At 44.5% G+C, this 23,325-nt stretch overlaps 1 protein-coding gene across 3 annotated transcripts in view; it reads right to left on the bottom strand.

Annotated features, from left to right (window-relative positions):
• nrcama (neuronal cell adhesion molecule a) overlaps nt 1-23,325 on the bottom strand; it is a 397,533-nt gene that overhangs the window by 178,377 nt on the left and 195,831 nt on the right. For 2 of the 3 annotated variants that reach the window (XM_043709025.1, XM_043709026.1), the window contains one exon: nt 8,625-8,740. Coding sequence is in view for 1 of the 3 variants with exons in the window: in XM_043709019.1 (XP_043564954.1) it covers nt 1,782-1,784 (3 nt within the window). In the remaining 2 variants the exon portion in view is untranslated. Of the gene's footprint in view, nt 1-1,781; nt 1,996-8,624; nt 8,741-23,325 lie in introns of those variants that run through there. The other variant, XM_043709019.1, reaches the window with a different exon arrangement.

Genomic DNA, 23,325 nt, shown 5'->3' with positions numbered 1-23,325 from the left:
GGTTTTCACAGTCATTGATGGTGGTTTCATGGCCGTCAATACTCAGGTACAGTATGGACTCCTGATTTTACCAACAGAATTTAACTCGTTGGTGTGGTCGGATTTGAACCCTTGTCCCCAGGAACCTTAGCCTCTGGGTTACTCCAACGATATGACCAATTAGGCGCCACTTTCTCCCACTAACCCATTTTATCTTCTCTCGTGTTTTGTCTAACACCCCTACAAGAAACATTATGAGTCCATTTGGTAAATATCGTGTTGTGTGGCTTTATGCGCACATCCATGAGTTTCAGTTCAAGATAGACTGGTCAAGGAGGAGGCACGGCCAAGACATATCTTCAGGCTTGGAATTTTTTTACAACACTGTTGATTACATGTTAAGAGTAACTATTCAGAGATATTCCAGATTTTAATTATACCTCTACATTATTGAAAGATGAATGCTAGTCAGTCTACTCCTTGTGCACTTCCAGTGAGGAGCAGTTCAGAGACATTGTCATAGGGCTGCTTCAGGATCCGAGATCATTGACGCAACAGAAATATTCCTCAAGGTTTCGAGGATGGCTCCCCTTCCAGCATGGCTTCCAGGGTTATAGAAGGTGGTGATAGGATGCGGACCCGCTCCCAGTCAGTGAATTAATAATTTGATTAGAACGAGGCTGTTGTGCACATTGAACCCAAGCCAGCGATGTGCTGCTGAAGCTGGAGAAGGCTCTGGTCAGACTGCATTTGGAATCTTGAGAGCAGTTTTGGGCCCTGTATCTAAGGAAGGATGTGCTGGTCTTGGAGGGGGTCCAGGGGAAGTTTATAAGACTGGGATGAAGGGCTTGTCATATGAGGAGTGATCGAGGACTTTCAGTTGGTACTTAACAGAGTGTAGAAGAAATAGGGGGGTGGGGGGGGGGGTGGAGAGACTTGATTGAAACTTACAGAATACTGAGGGGTCTGGATAAAGTAGACATGGAGATGATGCTTCCATAAGTTGGAGAGACGATGACCAGAGGGCAAAGCCTCAGAGTGAAGGGATGACCCATTAAAATTGAGGAGAAAGTTTTCAGCCAGTGGTCGCTCAATCGGTGGAACTCACTGCCGCAGGTGCCTGTAGAGGCCAAGTCATTGAGTGTCTTTAAGACAGAGATAGACAGGTTCTTGATTAGTAAAGGGGATCAAGGATTACAGGGAAAAGGCAGGAAAATAGAGTTAAGAAATGTATCAGCCATGATCGAATGGTGGGAGTAGGCCCGGTGGGCCAACTGGCCTAATTCTGCTTCTTTACCTTATGGTCTTACAGCCTCGATTTGGCCTAGAATGCCAACCTCTCAATCCAGTTGGCTGTGGTCAGAAAACAGACATTAAGAGTGCTAAACAGGTCCTACCATCACTGCCAGAAGGCCGGGGGGGGGGGGGGGGAGCGGGGGCATTTTACCTGCAGGGTCTCCTGAAGCCATGCCAACATCAGAGGCCCTCACTCCAGCCCCAGCCAACGCCCGCCCACCCCAGTTAATACCCAGCCATTCATTGCTGAACGGGATGATTCATGGTTGTCAAATAGACTTTCTCTCCTCCTCCCCTACCACCCAAACATCTATCATGCAATTATTAATAATAAATAAAAATGTAAAGTAGATATTGTAAGGCTAAGGCTATGAAATTGCAATGCAGATTTATTACTGTACGGATGATACAGAGAGTTAACAGCAGGAGGAAAAGCAATTTCACACAAACGGCTGAAAATGCAATAGAACAAAATATTGAAAGACCCAGAAGCATTGCCTAGTTACCATATTGCAGCCATAGATTTTCAACTTTCCAGTTCTCTTTCAGAACAATTAATGGCATCAGCTCAAAGGACAACAGTTCTGCGTGCGTTCCTCTTTAGTTATTTTAATGCTGTCATTGATCCGTGCCTCCACCAATGCTCTCCGTCCTGCAGATTAGGGTTTTGTTTAAAAAAACGACATTGTCAGCAGTCAGACAGCCAGGCGTATGCAGTGACGCTCGCACAGCATTGTGCTGTGATATTTTCAACACAGAAAGGCAACAATCCCCAGTTACCCAGCGACCAGCCTTCACCGGCTTGCGGCATGTCTCTTGCTTTTAAAGAATACCGGGCCACTGATTTTCTTAAGTCCTCATAGCTGTGATCGTCAGTGCGCAGTGCCGGAGCTCGCAATCCCTACCTGTTGCCAACTGCAGTCATGTCTCTGAAAAGCAGCAGTGCGCCCATACAGCTAGTCAAGCTAACGCCTTCGCCCTGTATGACTGAACTCAGCTGGCACTGCTTTGGGGTTATTCAAACCCATCTAAATATCCTGGACTAGAGGGAGAGAGAATTGCAATTGATTTATCATCAAGAGAACCTTCTGCATGTCCATTCCCAGGCCGTGTCAGAGAAGTGACTGGCCCGACCATCTTTAATCCGGCCATTCAGAGTCCCTACAGCATGGAAACAGACCCTTCAGTCCAACTCACCCACATTGACCAGATATCTGAAAATGATTTATCCCATTTGCCAGCATGTGGGCCATATCCCTCTAAACCTTTCCTATTCATATACTCATCCAGATGCCTTTTAAATGTTGTAATCATACCCGCCTCTGCCCTCTCCAATTCAAGGATGCAGCATTGCACTGTTTAATCACCTCAGGATCCATTGTACCAGAGCAGGAAAAAAGGTTATCCTCCATCCTAAGGGCCAGCCTAAGAAAGAGAAAATTAAAGAGGTTGCTTTTTTTTTCTTTTGCATTGTGGGGTCCCTGGACTGTACTGCTTACTAAAGACCATCTAATGTGTTTTAGTTCCATTGACTGGTGAATAAACAGGATGAGAAAGTGAGGACTGCAGATGCTGGAGAGTCAGAGTCGAAAAACGTGACGCTGGAAAGGCCCAGCAGGTCAGGCAGCATCCGCGGAGCAGGACAGTCAACATTTCGGGCCTAAGCCCTTCATCAGGAATGTGGAGGGGGAAGGGGACTGAGAGACAATTAGGGGGTGGGGAGGACGGGAAGGTAGGTGGGACGGCGATAGGTGGATGCAGGTAGGAGATAACTGTAATAGGTTGGTGGGGAGGCAATGGCCTAGTGATATTATTGTCAGACTATTTATCCAGAGCTGAAAATGTGTTGCTGGAAAAGCGCAGCAGGTCAGGCAGCATCCAAGGAACAGGAGAATCGACGTAGCGGGCATAAGCCCTTCTTCAGGAATGAGGAAAGTGTGTCGAGCGAAGGATCCGGAGGGAGGTCTGTTGCTGGAGGCCCAGGTCAGATGTTAGGGATCCAGTTTCAAATCTTTGCCACGGCAGATGGTGGGATTTGAATGTGATAAAAATCTGGAATTAAGATGACCATGAAAAGAATTCACTTCCTGAGAGACCAGTTGAGGCTGGGCCACTGAATATCTGTGAGACTGAGCGACCTTGCTCTTGGTATCTCAGTGATCTCAAGTTTGTATGTGTAACCGGATCAATTTATTGATTGAGAAGGGAGTCAGGGTTTATGGGGGGGGGGGGGGGGGGGTGAGCAGAAAAATGGAGCTAAGGCCAAAACCTGATCAACCTTGATGGTATCAAATTGCAGAGGCGGCTCAGAAACCTTTACTCCTTATGATCTCAAGTCTTTAGATGTCATTAGACAGAAGTTTCCAGCACCAAAATAGATCATTCAGGCCAAAATTCACCCTCTTCCGTCGGGCTGAAGATACAAACGTTTGCAAACGAGTACTAACAGATTTAAGAACATTATCTTCCCCGCTGTTATCAGACTTATGAATGGATTTCTCATATATTAGAGTTGATCTCTGCACCATCTCTGTAGCTGTAACACTATATTCTGCATTCTGTTCTATTACCCTGATGTGCTTGGGTAACATATGTTTTGTCTGGATAGCACGCATACCAATACTAGATGTTGCAAGGATTGGAGGTATTGGGAGAGGCTGAACAGGCTGGGGCTTTTTTTCCTGGAGTGTCGGAGGCTGAGGTGTGACCTTATAGAGGTTTATAAAATCATGAGGGGCATAGATAGGGTAAATAGACAAGGTCTTTTCCCTGGGGTGAGGGAGTCCAGAACTACAGGGCATAGGTTCAGGGTGAGATGGAAAAAAATTTAAAGGGACCTACGGGGCAATCTTTTCACACAGAGGGTGGTGCATGTATGGAATGAGCTGCCAAAGAAAGTGATGGAGGCTGGTACAATTACAACAATTAAAAGGCATCTGGATGGGTAGGAAGGATTTAGAGGGTTATGGGCCAAGAGCTGGTAAATGGGACCAGATTATGTTGGGATATCTGGTTGGCATGGATATCTGATTGGAACAAAGGGTCTGTTTCCATGCTGTACTTCTCTCTAGCTTCAAGACTTTAATAATAAATCAAAGCAAATAAAAACAGGACCAGGATGGTCAACATCTCTTGGCTTTCCATTAGACATGGGAAGACTCTGCAAAGACTGAAGTATCAGGCATGCAGTGAAAAGAAAGTGGGGAAGGCTGGTGTATTGATGGCTAGAGGCAGGGTGTTGTAATTGAAGTACCAGGAACACGCCTGACCAGAGCTGGTGAGTTTAACCCTATAGCGATGATCATATTGTATAAGCTAGTGTATAAGGTGTGAGGTTTACCAGGTAATGGAAGATGCAGGATAATGTGGGTCAAGATTTGACCTCAGAATCCATTAGTCCTCTTTGTGTAAAGGTGCTTGTTCAAAACCATACACACAGGAAAATATTCAGGGCAGGAAGTAATCTTTCAGCTACACCACAACCTATTTCTCAAAGAGGAATTTCCGACGCTTCCACACTACCCTTTATCAGAGGCTTTAGTGCCTGCTTCTCTACATCTTTTTGTTTCCTGTTACTTGAAGCAATTTTGTGATCGTACTTTCGCCTATTTTTACACTAAGGCTCTATCCTGCCTTATTCTAAAACCGTCTCGGTTTGTAGTTTGCTGTCACACAAATGGAAAGCGTTGGGCAATAACAGAGATTTGTTCACCTATTCTAGGCTGAAGGAGTGCCATGCTGTCCTTTTGACGAGCTGCTCAACCGAACTCTCCTCAAGTAGGTGTGAAGGTCCCATGGCTTGACTTTGTGTAGGAGCTAGGGAGTTCTCCTGGAGTCCTGGTCAATTCTTTTTTCACTCATTCACGGGATGAGGGCATCACTGGCCAGGCAGCATTTATTGCGCATCACTAATTGACTGGAGGGCAGATAAGAGTCAACTACATTGCTGTGGGTCTGGAGTGACGAGTAGGCCAAACCAGGTAAGGATGGCAGTTTTCTTCAGTAAAGGACGTCAGTGATGGGTTTTTTTCCGCCAATGGATTCATGGTCATCATTGAAAGGCCCAGCCTCAATCGCTCTCTCAGGAAGTGAATTCCAAAGACTCATGATGGAGTTGCTCCTTCAGAAGACATTTATTTTTAAACCGTGCCTCTTAAATCTGGTCTGTCCTCACATTGGCAAATATCTTCCTACTGTGTACCCTGCCAAGTTCTCTCAGAACCATATATGTTTCAATAAGAGTGACAGCGAGCATCTCAAAGTCAGAATATCAATTTAAAATTTGATCGTGAATCACGATCACCACCGGCTGGTCCAACATTTATTGCCCACACCCAATTGCCCTCGAGAAATACTGATGTTCGCGCAATGGTTGAAGTTCTTGATGCTGTGACCAATTGGTTTTTGGCAGACAGGTAAACGGCCTTTTCTCCTCAACACTGATATTTTCACGGCTAACAAATGACAATGTTCAAAACACTGGAGAGGAACAGCCCATTTGGTCCAGGGCTTCACAGAGCAAGCAGACCAGGGCCCTGGCAAAAGTCCAATCTGCTTGGAAAATTACTGTGTGCACAGCAGCACAGTGAGCAGAGGTCAGTGGCATAGGAGAACCCCTTCTGCTTCTGCAGATTTCTGAAACTCAAAAACCCTTCCCCACGAAGGGCCTAGAATAGCGAATTCTAGTCAAGGCTGTTTTGCAGACCACAAAACCAGCTGTACCCATTGAGGAGCATGCAATACTTAGGGCCACCATACACTGGCCCCCTAACTCCAGCAAGACCTTAATTCAAATTTTCATCCTTGCTATCAAATACCTTCATGGTGGGAGGTGGGGTGCTCTTACCCCTCTCTATTTCATTGTCCTCCTGGAAAATGCTGCATTCCTCCCATTCACCATTCTCAAGGTTGCAGTTTACACTGGGGTCTGTGACTTAACCACCTGGGCTTTGGAAATCCCTCTTGCTCGTGCTTCCACTCGCTTTTCTCCTTTAAGATGCCCCTTCAAAACAATCTCCTTGGTCAAGCTCTTGGGCACCAGTCTTAGTGTCAACTGTTGCAAAACTGTGTCAAATGAATTAAGGTCCTGTAAAACCCCTTGAGATAGCACGTTAAAGGTGCTTTCTGCAGTACTAAAGCTTAAAGAGGGGCAAAGGGAGGTTTTGAGTCATGGGTGAAAAGCTGCCTCTCCCAGGCCAATGAGGTAAACAACCTGTAAGGCCTTGAGGATTTTTTAAAAAGTTGGAACAATAGAAGTAGCATGAATGGGTGGAGTTAAGCTCCCATAGAGATGGGGCTTGAGTTTAGGTTTCAGTAGTTGCTGTATTTTGAAGTTGGTTGTGAAAGCTGCCATACCCCTCTCTCTTGACAGAATTTTCTTTTCTGGTTCCTACCTCATAGACTGGAGAATTGCATGTGAGACTATCTATTTAACGGAATCTGCCTTTGCCAAGGGTGTGTTTATGGGATATTACTATATTAGAACAATTGCTGTTTGAAAGCCTGTCTACTCTAAGCGTTATGAGCCGAGCAAGTGATCAACGTTATATTTGAGGACCATTTGAGGGCATCAGCAGTGCCTTAGCTGCCTAAAGTCACATGTGAGGCAATCTACTTCAAATACTGCTTTATCCCAACAATGGCATCGCCAACAGTGCAACACTGCCCAGTACCTCACTGGAGACCCAGCCTAGGTTTTGGGCTCTATGACTATGACTCAGCCTCTGGGGAGGCTTTGAACCCAGAAGCACCCCCCACCTGATGATAATTATGTCAGAGCTTGCTACAAAAAAACACTTTCCAACCAATCTGTGTTCTTACACATCTCTGGAACAGATGGGACCTGAATCCAAGTCTTCTGGCCCTGACGCAGGGATGCTACCACTGTGTGCTAATCACAGCTTAGGTGTTATGTTTCCCACATCATATCAACCCAAAATTACTTAAATTGGTGGTAAAGAGCTTTGGAAAACAAAATTGTCTACATGCACGTCTCCACTTATCACCTTGCAACAGTAAACCTGCAAATCCAGCTCTCAGAATGCAAGCCTAATTTTAACTCCGTGCAAGTGAATGGTTTTGAATTAAAAACTAGACCCAGATGAGCCAAAAGAATACTATCTGCAGCATCGGTCACTTGCTGGGAGTTGACTGTGGTTCGATCAATCCTTGTCTAACAACCAGGTCAAACTTTCCCATTCAGAAAATTAGCTTTAATTGCCCTATTGAATCTCCAAGACTATTTTTGAATTTTTGAAAAAAAAACGAGACAATAAATGGCACTTCCGGTTTGTCTGGTAACTACCTGCTTGGCTGTGGTTTGCTGATTGTGGCTAAGCACATTACTGCATCAAGATGTCAATAATTTATTGTAAAACACAAGCGTGCATGAGATGCTGCATTGCAGATATCCCATTTTGCATGTGTGCCCACAAGCACGGAGGAGTTGTTCCATCACTGACAAAGACAAGCCTGAAACAGATATTAGAAACAGACACCATTAGGCTCTCCTGTGCCTAGGCAGTACTGGGCTGGCCGATGAACTGGGATCTCACTGTCATCAGGCAGGTACCTCTTGTGCCATTGTACTCTCTGCATCAGGAGGCTGCAGCCTTGAGCTCTGAAGGAAGCTGGTAGAGGGTGGTGTGGCGTAAGATAAGGCTTATGAATTATATATTGGTCACGAGAGTGGCAGGCTAATGCGTGACAGCTCGTACCTTGGGGAGGCAAGACTGCAATCACCTTCCAATTGACCCAATGAATTCTGGTCATGAAAGGCATGGGGAAAGAGATGGATTAAAACATGTAGAAAAGGCAAGGCAAGCATAGAGCAGAAATTAAACCACTTGACCTGCTCCTCTTCCTTCGCATCATTTAACATCCAACAAGGAGGATCTCAAAAGGTCCAAGTTGAGACTTTTCAAATGACACCACATAACTATCATCAACACCATGTTTGTACAATCTTATTTATAGAAAAAGCCAACTTCCATCACTTTTGATCTTTCTTATTTCAAGTATCTGGCCGGTTTGGGAGGGAAAGGGTATAAGAAAGCACAGTGGATGTTTTCAGCTTCACAACTGAATTAGTCTCTCTCTTCCAAGCTCCATCAACCCGAGATCATGTTGCCTTCACATGTTCCAGATACATCTCATCAGGATCAAAGAACACAGATCTTCGAAAGGACGTGGCTGTGCTCTACATATAGACCACACTCTATTGCCAGCCAGTTGGCAGATATGAAACCTTGACCCATTGTCACCAAGCAAGGCTTTCATGTGGTAATGACCTTGCACATTATGCAAAATGCATTGTGCTGTGAGAGTGTAAACACATTAAACCTTCTTACCAGATGGTGAGCTTGACTCTCTTCACTTCCTGATCTCCCTGGAAGCGACCTGCATTTGATATCTGTTCTCAACAGGGCCCCATCAGTTAATTGCGTTCATGTCAAAACGTCCACTTCTGAAAAGGCAAAAAGGAAAACAGACTGTCAATCAGTCAGATCTTTTTGTCACTAGACCCTAACATCAGACAGCAGTACAGTATCTCCAATCAGTGGTCTTTCCAGTGTCTGGTGCACAACATAGAAAAGGCGTTCCTCAGAGGGTGTTACTCAGACAGAGATTGGGACAAGAGTAGTGTCAGGAAGTCAGTGAGTCACCATGAGCTGCTTTTCTTTGCCTGCTCTCCAGGTTGCCTCTAATGTCAACATGGTGTATCTGTTTTGGCTACGTGTCCCTTGCTATCTTTGCTGAGCATTACAAACTCAGTTTTGTACTTTTCAACTGACCTCCAGTGTTGACAACATTTTAGCGAGAGGATTCAGATTTCCACTTCTCTTTATTGGGAGAATTGCTCCCTAATATCAACCCTGAATGGCCTAGTTCTAAATTTAAGAGATTTTACCCTTCTTCTGGACTCTTGCACCAGAGGAAATTGCTTCGATCTAACAAGCTAATCCTCCGAGTGTGCTGAAGGGAAGGGTAACAGTGTGCTGGTCAGACCTGAGTTAATTGTAACACGCACTATCTTGAAGGGACTTCACCAGGAAGATGTTGAAAGGATGCTTCCTTGTGTGGGAGAATCTAGGAATATGGATCATAGTTCAAAATTCGCCCTTTTAAGACAGAGTTTAGTCAATATCTTTCCTCTTAGAGGATTGAGTCTCAAGTTTCCTTCTTTAAAAGGCACTGTTTGCAGAATCTCTCAATACTTTTTACTTCAAAGGCAGATAGCGTCTTATGATCAAGGAAGATTATCAGGGAAATGCAAGAATGTAACTGGAGGTCAAAATCACATCACGATCTTATTGAATGGTGAGCAGGCTTGATGGGCTGAGTGGCCTACTATAGAATTATACAGCACGGAAACAGACCCACCAGTCCAACTCATCCATGCCACCCAGATATCTGAAATTAATCTAATCCCAATTGCTTGCTCCTTGTTTGTATGGTGTCAAACGGTTGCACAGAGTGCTGTCCTTAAACTCGATCAATTGACAGCCTTCGATAGGTGGGTTTACTTCTCTGCTTCGAGACGAAGTTGACATTTTTTAGAGTCATAGATATGTCCAGCACGGAAACAGACCCCTCGGTCCAATTCGTCCATGCCGACCAGATACCCTGAACTAATCTAGTCCCATTTGCCAGCATATCCCTCTAAACTCTTTCTACTCATATACCCATCCGAATGCTTTTTCTTTACATAAAGACTCGGAATTTCTTGGAGTTAAGCCTAATTCAGTATAGGCAGCTCCAAGTCAAGTCTGGACCCAATCTCATACCACATCCTCTTCTCCTTTGGACTCTGTCCTACTATCGACAGTTAGTTCCACACAGTTTTATTGACAGAACAGTGGCAGCCACTTCATGTCCTATGGTCAGCGTTGTGGCTCAGCTTCTACATAGGCAGTCAATAAAGAGCAAGAGCCCAGCCTCATTTCACCTCATGTTAGCAGGTCCACTGTACAAATCTGTCGCGGTTTCAGACTCCTGCATGAGAAACCTGCGACCATTCAAATGTCTGCTCATCCCATCCCCCACGATGTCTGTTTTTGTGGATACTGGCATAATCTTGTCATCTGTTTTCCACAGATATAGCAACACACAAAGCAAGTCGATAGTGCATGTCTCAGAGACAGGTCTTTAAAGTGACATCCATCGTAAACAGTATATGAGTCTGTCCAATCAATTGAATTAGGCATATTATTGATGACTCACATGAGAATAGCTAAATATCATTTGGATAAGTAACTGAGAGCTGTAATAGTTCCTGAACCAAGGGTCGATCCTAATTGTACCATTTATGCTTTTCCCCCTTCCTCCTTCATTCTCCCAAACACAGATGGTTCCAACGTGATCATAAATATTATTAAGATGTACAAGTTGCATTATGCACACACTTCCCCCAACCTCTTCCTGATTACTGTCCTTCAGCAATCCTAGCTTCAACTTCACATCAGCAGTATGTGCTTTCTGGGTTTAATATGGTCTTATTAGCTCTTTACTATTGCTTCTCTGCTCGTGTCCTTCATTTTGCCTTTCTCCTGATTTGGGCATCTCTGCCAAGATTCCTGTTCATTGTTATTTTCCCGAAGAGGATGGCAGTAGTGAGCCACTGGCTATAATAATCCGATGTAGGTTCTAGACACAGAAACAGACTGGTCCACACTCATGTTCATGTTCCACTTGACTTCACCCAACAATCCCAGAAACATATTCTTCATTTCCTTTCTCCCTCATGGTTATCTACCTCCCTTTAAATGGAACCATGCAATTTATTTCTTCTGCTTCTTCAGGTAACACATTATAAATTCTCATGGCTATGGATAAAGAGCGTTTGCCTGAAAATCCTATAGATTTATTAATGACCACCTTTCATATTTACCTTTAGTTCCACTCTTCCCTTAAGGTGGCAACATGATCTCCATGTCAACCATATCAGGCACTTAGATAATCTCAATGGTCACCTTAAGTTAGCCTTTTCTTTTCATAGTGAATGGAACGAGGGCCATGTGGATTGCATTGACTATGAGATCCTTACTTGTGGTTGTTACCCTGGGTCAGTCAGGGAGCCCTGGCTGACATTTATACAAACTGGAGATTCAGAGAGCCCTCTCACTCTGGTGACTAGCTCTGAGCTAGCTGGTCAGAGTTCATTTACTCTGCACATGTAAATAAAGAGTGACTTGGTGACGGGATACCGGCCTCTGAGCAATTATTCCACGTTTCTACAGAAAAGAGCCAAGACTGTCTAGACTTTTGGAATAACCTTTCAGTTCTCGTGTCATCATTGTGAATGCTTTGTTTGCCAATGTTTATAATGTGGAGACTAGGCCTATACACTCAGGGTGTGGACCATCCAAGATCCTTTACAAGTTTAACATCACTTTCAATCCCTCGAGAAGAGAACCACAGCATTTAGTTTTGAAAGGACCGATGAACCTGCCGTATTTATTTTTGCGACATGGATATCTACATGACTTGCTGGGCCACTTCAGAGGACAGTTCAGCATCAATCATTGCTTGACAAACCATGCTTAGAAAAGAATCTTATACTCAATGAAACACGATCTTTGAAGTCTCAAAGTAAAAGAATAAAAAGCCACAAAGACATCAGATCAGAAACCAGTCAGGCAATCTCTTTTTGACCCGCCCTGCCTGCCTCAATAACACTTCCCACTTTATTTCTCTTTTCAGTGCAGCATGTTGAATTTCAAAACTCCACCCTTTTTCTCTTTCATCTGGACGAAAGAGGAGATCTTCTGGGGATTGGTGGGCAGCGGTGGGTGGACGGCTTCTGGACAGTGAAACTAATGTAAATGATAACGCCTCTAGTTTCACATCTAGTCAAGCTCACTCATCTTCATACCCCTATGGCCTTACCTCGCTCTATCCCTGTGAATTTTTCTATTTACAAATAACCACTGTCCCTCTCAATGACCAGTTCCTCCACAAGGTAGACTGAGGCACACTACATGGGGAAGGGACTGACTTACTACTGCCCATCAAAGCAACACTAGTCCCTCCTGTTAACCTTCTGCTGGTTGCTTCCTGAGGATGATAACAGATGGGACCACAGATTTAGTTATGTAAATCTGCCCAAAGGAAGGTCACACACAGCTGTTAAATGACCAGTGCACTTACTTCCCGAGTACATGTTAACTTGACTATGAACCCATGGAATATCTGTAACTGTCAAAAAACAACTAAAATTCTGATGTGCTGAAAGCATACCGAGCCTTTCATCTTCAAACACATGATGAAAGTACACCAAACCCCTTTCAAACTCACAACAAGCCATTCAAACAGCACTTATTGTTCCTTCAAGTTGGTTCTTTTATTCACATCCAATAAAGCTTCACCTTTCTCCATTCAATGAGAGACAATGGCAGGCAATTTAATTGTACAGGAGTTGTACAGAGCATAACAGAGAGCCTGATGCAGCTAAATATAAATATCCTGACTAGTTAGTGAACAATGCTAAGTAATCTCAGCTATAGGTCCAGCATGGAGGTCAGGTACTGAGCGATGAAAGCATTTATCTGCACAATCCATAAAGCGCTCCTGCTAATTTTTACTTGGCAAAAAGAGTGCAGCAGGCCCCTGAGAATAAAGTTATCTCCAATCTCCAAAATTTATTCCCATTCCCTCAGCAGCATAGGAGTTGGGAGGTCACGTTGCAGCTGCACAAGACATAGGTTAGGTCACTTTTGGAATACTGCATGCAATTCTGGTCTCCTTGCTGTTGGACAGATGGTGTTCAACTTGAAAGGGTGCAGTAAAGATTTACAAGGATGTTGCCAAGATTGGATGGTTTGAGCAATAGGAAGAGGTTGAATAGGCTGGGGCTGTTTTCCCTGGAGCGTCGGAGACTGAGGGGTGGCCTTATAGAGGTTTATAAAATCATGAGGGGCATGGATAGGATAAATAGACAACGTCTTTTTTCCCCCAGGGTAGCAGAATCCACAACTAAAAGGCATAGGTTTAAGGTGAGAGGGCAGAGATTTAAAAGGGGTCTAAGGGGTAACGTCTTCACACAGAGGATGATGCGTGTATGCACTGATCTGCCAGAGGAAGTGGTGGAGGCGGGTACAATTACAACATTTAAAAGACATCTGGATGGGTAAAGGAATAGGAAGGGATATGGGACTAGATTAATTTAGGATTTCTGATCAGCATGGATGAGTTGGACTGAAGGGTCTGTGTTGTACATCTCTAGGACTTTATAACAAGAGAATAATAGAGAGCTCTCCTCCCCAGTAGTACAAATCATAGCAGCTCAATAAAAAGAGAGTCCAAAACAGACATCTGAAAGACAACTGGGGATGAGTAATGAGTGCTGGCTTCACCAGCAATGCCTACATCCAGAGACTGAATATGGAAAAGAAAAGCTCCATTATCACCAAATATCAGTCACATAATTGGACTTACAAACGGAACTCTCATATATTGGCAAATCAGATTAGTTTAATTGTGAGAACTGGGCAGCATGGGCCTGTTGCCAAGACCTCGATTACTGTACATTAAAGTTGATCTTTCTCTGCACCTTCTCTGTAGCTGTAACACTATATTCTGTATTCTGTTCTATTACCCTGGTGTACTTATGTAAGATTTAATTTGTCAGGTTAGCATGTAAAACAATCTTTTTCACTGTATTTTACGGTACATGTGAGAATAATAAATAAAATCAAAAGGCCATTTTCAGGAGTGTGCGCAGTGTTGGTCAGCTTCAGACCCATTTCCCAGCCAGAGTTCAGGGTCAACGTCTTCAAGAGAAGACAGGAGGGAAGGAAGGTGAAAGTGTCGCAAGGGTTTCCATCTGATCTTTCACATTCTAATAGAGAAATGCAAATGAATATAGACCGGAATGAATATTAACGTAGCATGAAACAACAATGTGTTGAAAGATTTTACAGCTGAAGTATGTTAAATGTTTCAACAGTGTTGAAATGTAAGCAACATGGCCTGCTTTCACACAGCAAGGTCCCAGAAAAATTCAGCAAGATAAATAACCAGATAACAATCATTGTTGTTTTTTAAAATCACTGATATTTGTTGAGGGATAGATATTGGTCAGGGCATGAGGTACAACTATCCTAACCGTCCTGAAAATACACTGTATGACGTGTAATTGTGTTGTGTTCACTTCCAGAGAGCACAGCTTCAGTTTAGCTACTCCTCTGGGTTACCGATACCAAAGGAAGAGTAGGCCATTCAGCCCTTCAAGCCTGCTCTGCCTTTTATCCTGATCATGGCTGACCGTCCAAGTCAGTATCCTGTTCCAACTTTCTCCCTGTTCCTTTGATCCCTCCAGCCCGAAGAACTATAGCTAATCCCTTCTCAAAAACATTTAATGCCATGGTGTTCTGCGGCAGAGAACTCCACAGGCTCACCACTCTCTGGGTGAAGACAGTTCTCCTCACCTCTGTCTGAAATGACCTACCCCTTTTTCTTAGATCATGATCCCAAGTCCTGGACTCCCCGGTCATCGAGAGCATCCTATTGACATCGACTGTCTCATCCCGTTAGAACTAGATAAGTTCTTATGAGATCATTCTTGTGAACCCCTATGAACGCAGTCCGAACCAATCCAGTTTCTCTTCATACGCCAATCCCGACATCCCAGGATACATTCTGGAAAACTTTTGATGTACTCCCTCTCCAGCCAGAACATCCTTCCCCGGGTACAGAGACCAAAACTGCACAGAAGACTCCAGGTGTGGTCTCACCAACACCCTGTACATTTGCAACAAGCCATCCCTTTCCTTTGTTCATGAATTTTCTTGTGATGGAGGCCCACTTCATTTGCCTTCCTCACCATCTGCTACACCTGCACGTTCACCTTCAGTGACTGGGACACCTATGTCATCATTGTGAATGATTTTGTCTTGTAGGAGTGTTTGTAGTCAAAGGTTAGTTTGGTGGAGCACATTAAAAATGTGGTGTGGGTTGAACAGTTAAAAATGTCACAGATAGAACATTTTCAGCGATAATAATGAGGCAGCATTATGGTTATACTGTGTCTGACATCCATGCCAACACATCTTCATAATTCGCTTTGGGTGAGATGATCCTTTCTAAATTGGAAAGATGGAAGGGAATTCAATTTCCTGCCTTTGTAAGTCAAGATAAAAATTAAACATCATCTGGCCGCCACGAGCCGAAATGAAATGATACTCTGATACACTGATTACTAGCAAGGAATTCCACTTAGCCAAGTTAATGAGGAAAATGATTCAGGCTCTATAATGTAATCATTTTAATCTGCCACTCCAATCTATAGGAGATTTGTCTAAATTGACAGCGCAAACTGCTGAGCATCAGTGAACAGGGTCATCGATGACACTGCTCCCAGGTAACCTGGAATCTGTAGGTTGTGATGTGCACCTGCTCACATCACAGAATCCCCTCATGTGGAAGCAGGCCATTCAGCCCATTGAGTTTACACTGCCCCTTTGATGAGCATCCCACCTACAGCGACCCCATCTCTGTAATCCCTCATTTCCGATGGCTAATCCATCTAGCCTGCACATCTTTGGGTTGTGGGAGGAAACAGGAACAACAGGAGGAAACCCACGCAGACACAGGGAGAAGGTGCCAGACAGTCGCCAGAGAGTGGAATCGAACCCAGGCCCCTGGCACTGTGAGGCAGCAGTACTAACCGCTGAGCCACTGTGCCGTCTGTTAATTATAGCCTGTTCCTAAGGTCACAATTTTTGAAAAGCTCTGGGGTTGTAATGTCATTTATGTTAGAAGTTCACAAGGGAAGAAGGAATACTGGGATGTACTGGGTAAAAGAGTGTGACAATGTTTGATTGATGAGACAACTTTGAGAAGAGAAATGGAGGCAAGTTTAAAATCATACCACTTTAAAAATGGTATAATGGAGGCAGAAATACAGCCACACATCTGATGCTAAAGCCCTTCCTCCAGAGTAAAAGCACCCCTCATGCAAACATGGGCCACCAGAACTGATAGTGACATACGCATATGAGCTCAGCCTTCAACATCAGCAATCAGCTCATGCAAGCACCTTGTAATCTTTCTTTGCAGACATGAAGAAAGGAGGTCAACAACATGCTCCATTCTGCCAGGTTAAGTACCATGATTTTCTCCCTGCTCCTCCAGACTTACTCCACTCTGCAACTGCAGCCACCAAAATGCATGGTTCTGCACTGCTGCTTGTGACATCTTTCCTTGCTCACTCACACACCGACCACGATCCCCTACACTACTAACCCTGCATGCCCCTTGGACTACCTGACTCAGTCAGGACATCATACCCCATGATTATATCAGCAATAACAGTGGGAAACCCACTTTCACTTTGCTCAATTCCTCCCTTTCCTAAAGAAAAGAAATTCCTGAAGAAGGGCTAATGCCCGAAACGTCGATTCTCCTGTTCCCTAGATGCTGCCTGACCTGCTGCGCTTTTCCAGCAACACATTTCCATCTCTGATCTCCAGCATCTGCAGACCTCACTTTCTCCCTAAAGAAAACAGCCCATGATGAGGCTGAAGGGGCCAGGATGGGAGATAGGGGTGCACAACAGTCAGAGGACTTCAGGCCTCAAAGGCAAGGGAACAGTCCCATAGAGATACTGAAACATTGATGTCTCAGCAACCAAGCAAGCAGCAGTATCCCAACTGTGCATGTATTCAAAACATGGCAGAACTTCTGGGTGATGCATTCACTTCTTAGTCTCCGCAATCAAGAGGGAGGCCCTTCAAGACAGACATCCCCTTGACTCTGAGGAAGACAGCTCCGACTCCTCAGCCAAAACATCAGCCTCCTGCACCCTCCACCAGCTCACATTCTGACACCCTGCTGGGGATCTTTGCTAGATTAGAGTCAGGAGGACCTCACTGCCACGTCTCTGCGGCTGGGCAAGGAGCAAATGCCCCAGGACACTGGCTGACGGAGACCAGGCACCTGGTCAGCCCCAGGCAGAAGAGGAGGAGTCTCCCCATGGTGTCAGAAATCAGGAACTTCACTGACATGCCTAGGAGCAGCACTGGGAAAACCAGTCACAAAGGGCTGCAGGACTGCAACAACGCTGTTGAAACCCTTCTGCCTCAGGCATGCCAACATCTGGCTGCCTACATGGACAGGTTGGCTGCTGTCGTGGACAGTCAGGTCTGCACTCCAATGGTCTACAATAGCATGGAGATGGGGGGCGGGGGGGGGGGGGGGAAACGAAGGACAAGGACCTCACTCTGGGTGTCCCTTCTTCAGAAGGAGGCAGGGCTGTGCCAGGAGGCACCCGGCCAGAGGAGGAACCAATCCAGGGGTGAAGTGAGCAGCTCCTGCACCACGTGTTTGTTCCTTTGGCAACTAGGATCAACCTTGTCAGGCCACAACCATTAGGTGTGAATCACAGCCATTGGTGCAATAGATTTGTAATTTTATATCAACAGAGTCGAGAGAGCTCGGGGAAAGGATGCACACAATAGGATAGTGCCCGAGGTTGCAGTGCTCACAGGTATGTTTCAGTTTCACTATATGACAACTAATGCCCTTTGATAGGCCTCCCATCACTCAAAATTGAAGGCCTATCCCCAACAACTCTGGGCATGTTGGCAGCCATTTCCTTGGTGTTTACCGCACAATGGAAGCAAACATGTCTCCTGTTCCTCAGGCAGTGAGTTTCAGCTCCGCCTCTTCCTATTGGTGAACTGCCAGATACACACCAACCCTTCTTGGTAGCCCTGTCAGCCAACCCGTCGGCTTTGCATGTATCCACGTCGCCACCCAACTCAATCATCTAAATCGCCACCTTCCCAGTTTACTCTCTGGCAGACCGAGTAAATATGGCAGGCAGAGTAGTGCACTGTTCCCTGCTCCAATGGAAGCCAGGGTGATGCTGACTGTTGAGGAGCTCTCCCCCGCCCCATCATACCACTCCATTCACTGCTCTGTCATCACACAATGCATTTGGAGTTGCTACCCTACTTCTTGTCTGTAGCCCAGCCAACTCAATCGAATTAAGTTCTCCAACTTCTCTCCCACACATGGTAGCATCCTGTTGACTTCACATGTCCGAATCCCCAGGATGGACTGTGGCCCATCCCCACCTCGAGCGACTTTGGCAGGCAGCGTGAGGTGTGACCACACCCTTGTTTAATATCTGTACAATTCTTGACTGTCTTCCTGTGACTCCCTGGACCAGCTGCACAGGACCCACAGGACTGAGTGGAGTCTACTCCTTCATTGTACAGGTATACACCCCCACCCGACCATGAAAGCCCCAATAGGTCAGTGGACTGACTGCGCCCAGGCTCTGGACCAAGAGGGAAGGCTTCCTTTGACTAACTGTATCAGGAACCCTTGCTTGAAGGGGGTCTCTATTGATGTGACTATGGACTACTCCCCTTAGAGCTTGGCCATTGGGGCTGGCATGACTGAGATTGGCATCAACTAGTCCACCACCTTGACTGATGACTGCCGAAAACCATGACCCAAGAGAAACCCTGGTCCAAACCATGAGCTGGGTGCATACCCCTGCATGGAAAATACCTGGGCAACAGCATTATAATGAGGGGTGCTAGTGGACTCCAAAGTACAGCATTGAAGTGCAGAACCATATTGTAAGTGGATCAGAGATGTGATATGAGGCTGGTACGTGTCAGATACCAATTTCCCCAGAGATGTGACAAAGTTAAAAATCTCGCGACACCAGGTTGTAGTCAAACAGGTTTATTTGGAAATACAAGCTTTCGGAGCACTCCTCCTTCATTAGGTAGCTACTGGGGCACTAGTTACCTGACAAGGAACCAGTGCTCCGAAAGCTAGTACTTCTAAATAAACCTGTTGGACTATAACTTGGTGGTGTTAGATTTTTTTTATCTTTGTCCACCCCAGTCCAACACCAACACCTCCATATCATGCCTAAAGATGGAAGTGTGTGCGCGGTTGCTGCCCAGGGAGTGTGCCTTGAGATGTTAGTGCTAGGTGTTCAAAATGGAGGTCTGGAAGAGCAAGCAGAGAACTGGACTTGCCAGGTTCCTGCTCAGACTTGCACGTTGGGATTTCTTAGCACCCGGTTTCTATCCAGTGGGTAGGTGAATTACAAACTACACGCTAATGAGTGGAATTAAGTTGTAACGAGAAGTTAATACATGATAATAGGCCTCGCACTGCTCACTGGCGAGAATCTCATCGTTCAACAAGACGGAAGGTGAGACTTCTGGTCTTAACACCAAAAAACTCCTCACTGGAGATCTCTCCAGAATTTCCCAACTTTCTCAGCAGAGCCAATGGCATTTAGCCGCTGGGGAAGTTCTGCCCCATGTGACCTGTGTGGTCAGGCCTTGCAGCATGTGGAATTTTCCATTCCATTTCTTCAGCCATGTATAAAACTGCACCAAAATACATCTGGGGCTCTGTACCGAATCAGATTTTATCTTTTTAATTTTCCTTTTCCGTCAAAACTTACCATTCTTTAAAAAAAAACATTATATTTTTGGCCAGTCTACAATAATGCCTTGCTGCTTGTATTGAATTCCATTCACCTGATTTCCAGTCCATTGGTCTTCCTTGCGATAAACCTTTCAGCATTATCCCCACCTCCCCTCCACATTGTCGTTACCCATTATGTTTGCTCCCTCTTTAGCTCAGCCTTGTTTTGTTTCTACGTTTGACAGATCAGGTGGGAGGGGAGTTTCAGTCCTTTAAAGGCCTTCACTTGGCTTATTAACTTGTCTTTTTGTCTCCCTCCTTTCACACAGTTTTTCCAGTCAATTGTGGCGAGGTTCTCAGATTTCGGAGCTTTGCTGCTCTTTCGGGCTCCCCAGGAGGTTGCTGAACTTTAGTCTCACTTTTTTTTGTAAGATTAGAAAGTACTGCGCAATTGTGTCACCCAGAGATGTTATGAAATCTGGCAGGCAATGAATGCTTGCAGTAAAATAGGTCTGTGCCAAAAAATAAATTCAGATCCGTTCTCAAAGAGGAGAAATGCTAAACTGATTTATCAGCTGGACCTGAACTCCATCACGGACAGAAATGCCTGTTTGGTGAACCATTATTACTTTGTATGATGGTATATTTAACTTAACCAAATTCCCTTGTATCAGCCACCCAGAGAGACTTGAATTCAATTTATCTAACATTTTTAAAACTCAAAACTTTGCTTCCACATTCAACTGTCTCTGTCATTATCAACTGTAACTCAACATGAACCAGAGTCAGATACTGCCTTCATCTCCCTCTGCTAAAGTTTCTCCAATCTGTAGCTGGCAGAACTAACAGGAAGCAACTCTCTTCCAAATTTACTAATCCTCTCCAAACATCGGATTTTCTAGCTGCTTCGAATGAGAACTTCTGCCAGACGGGAGGCAATGGCCTCAAGATATCATCACTAAACTATTAATCCAGAGGTCCAGGTAATGTACTGGGAACCTGGGTTCAATTCCAGTGATGGAATTTGAATGCAACAAAAAAAATTTAGAATTAAGAGTCTAACGATGATCATGACATGATTGCCAAGAGAAAAAATAAACCCTATCTGGTTCACAAACATCCTTTAGGGAAGGAAACTTATCTGGTCTAGACTGTATGTGACTCCAGACCCATAGTTGACTCTGAATGCCATCTGGGCAATTTGGGGCAGTCAATAAATCTTGGCTTAGCCAGTGACGCCCACATCCTGTGAGTGAATGATTAACAAATGTACAATACTGCTTTTCCAAACTTCAAATCAACATCCTGTTACAATAGTAGACCAGCTAGCTACCTGTCTTCTGCATTAAGTCCAGGATTTACAAGGCCTTGCTGCTACCTTGATGCACTTTGCAGGGTATAATCTGCCTGTATTGCACGTAACGCAACACTTTTCACTATCTCATCACAGGTGATGACAATAAATCAAATTCAAACTCTATTGTGGAATTCTAATCACTGTTAGAAGTCTCATTTTCCTCATTCCCTATAACGAGTGGATTCTAGTGTACTATTCTCTATTCACATTATATAATTCAGGCATTTGTTGTAGTTAAACAACTTTCCATAGATTCAATAGGCACTGGCATTCTGAAGCAGCATAGAATGAAATCACTGATGTTCTTCATAATTCATATCGCCACTTCAATCTATCCCTTGTCATTGTGTAGGGAGAAAAAGCACGATCAGGCAGAAAGCTGGGTCTCATCAGCAATATTATGTAGGTGTCACCATAGTTTAACATTAATTTCAGCTTGTAAGTAAATCAAATTTATCAGGAGGAATTTCCGACCAATCAAGCAGTCCTCGGTTACTTCTGAGCTGTGTGTCTTTGTGTCAATTATCTCATTACATCTCGGCCGCTTTAAGAGAGGGATCAGCTGGAAAAAGCAATCACTGTAGAACACAGTCAAATTTCTGGTGTCTGACGGGGATCCTCTTCATCAGTTATGAGAGTTGACACAATCTCCTGTTTCATTTTATCATTCAGGATCAAATAGCAATGCTTCCTTTTGCACCCATGCCTGATTTCACTCTTATTTTTCTCACTCTTTTCTTCTGAAATAAATTAACTTGAAAAGGTTCGGGGCTGCTTCACAAAACTAGAATTAGCTGTCAGGCAGTTGATACAAATTGTTCTTCCTAGTTAGGGAGTAGTTGATCTTAACTGAATTGGAGTGCAGTTTTTGTAGCACATTCAAATCTATATTACGATATTGTAAACAGCCTTCAGTGGAGCCTGCAATGAATACTTGGCTCAGGGTTCACTTTGATGTCAGCACATTGTTGTCACAAAACCAGGTAAGGATGTTAAGTTTGCTTCCTTTAAAAAAAAATTGTGAACCTATTCAGTTTTCACAACAAACCAGTTCTTTCACTGTCACTTCTATGGCTAAAACTGAACATGCAGATTTTAAAAAGTAGTGAAAAATTCTTAATTAACCATTTGAACATTCATGCCCTGGATTCTCATCATTGCCTGGTCCCTCCCAATCTCAATAATTTCCCCCAGTCTGAGTCTATGTCCCTCGCTAATCTCTGCGCTCACTTGATTCTGATCCCTTGCAAACCCTCAGCTTCAATCTCACCATCTTTGGTGGTCATGGTTTTGATTGCCTAAGCCTCAAGCATTGAAGCTTCTGCCCTACACCTCTCCATCCTCCTGTGAGACACTCGCTATAAAGGTAACGTTGCCATACCCTTACAATACTATTCGGGACTCTCTATCATTAGAGAGTTATGACTGGGGTCACCACACCTGAAGAGAAAATGAGGTCTGCAGATGCTGGAGATCAGAGATGGAAATGTGTTGCTGGAGAAGCGCAGCAGGTCAGGCAGCATCTAGGGAACAGGAGAATCGAAGAAGGGCTAATGCCCGAAACGTCGATTCTCCTGTTCCCTAGATGCTGCCTGACCTGCTGCGCTTCTCCAGCAACACATTTCCATCTCACCACACCTGAAGAGAGGGGAGAGATCAAGAAGGACAGTCCTTCATGGTAAACTCAGACAATGTGGGAATTGGACCCATCCTGTTTGAATCTCAAACCAGCTGCTCAGCCAATTGAGCTAACCGATCCTCAGGGCTCTCTACAACCTACCTTTGACCAGCATTTTGGGCATCTGCCTTAATAATTCATTTTATGGGTCAGTATTAATTTTGTTTAGTAACTGGTCTCTGAAGCAATTTGACATTTGCCCTTAAATGCTCTATAAATGCAAGTTATCGCATGGTGGCTCACAGTGGTTAGCATTGCTGCCTCACAGCACCAGGGACGCAGGATTGATTCCACCCTCGGGCGACTGTCTGTGTGGAGTTTGAGCATTCTTCCCGCATCTGTGTGGGTTTCCTCCGGTTTCCTTCCTCAATCCAAAGATGTGCAGGTCAGGCAAATTGACCATGATAAATTGTTCATAGTGTTCAGGGATGTGTAGCTTAGGTACATTAGTTACAGGCAAAAGTTGAGTAATAGAGTAGGGGAATGGGTCTGGGTGGGTTACTCTTTGGAGGGTCAGTGTGACATTTGGGCCAAATGGCCTGTTTCCACACTGCAGAGATTCTATGATTTTATGTTGTTAAGTGATAAATACTAAACCAATATAGTATTGCTG

Source organism: Chiloscyllium plagiosum, chromosome 19 (genome assembly GCF_004010195.1).
Source record: "Chiloscyllium plagiosum isolate BGI_BamShark_2017 chromosome 19, ASM401019v2, whole genome shotgun sequence".
In the NCBI taxonomy this organism is placed as follows: domain Eukaryota; kingdom Metazoa; phylum Chordata; class Chondrichthyes; order Orectolobiformes; family Hemiscylliidae; genus Chiloscyllium; species Chiloscyllium plagiosum.
The sequence above is the reverse complement of the archived record's forward strand: the minus strand, read 5'-3'. Positions and strand labels throughout refer to the sequence as shown.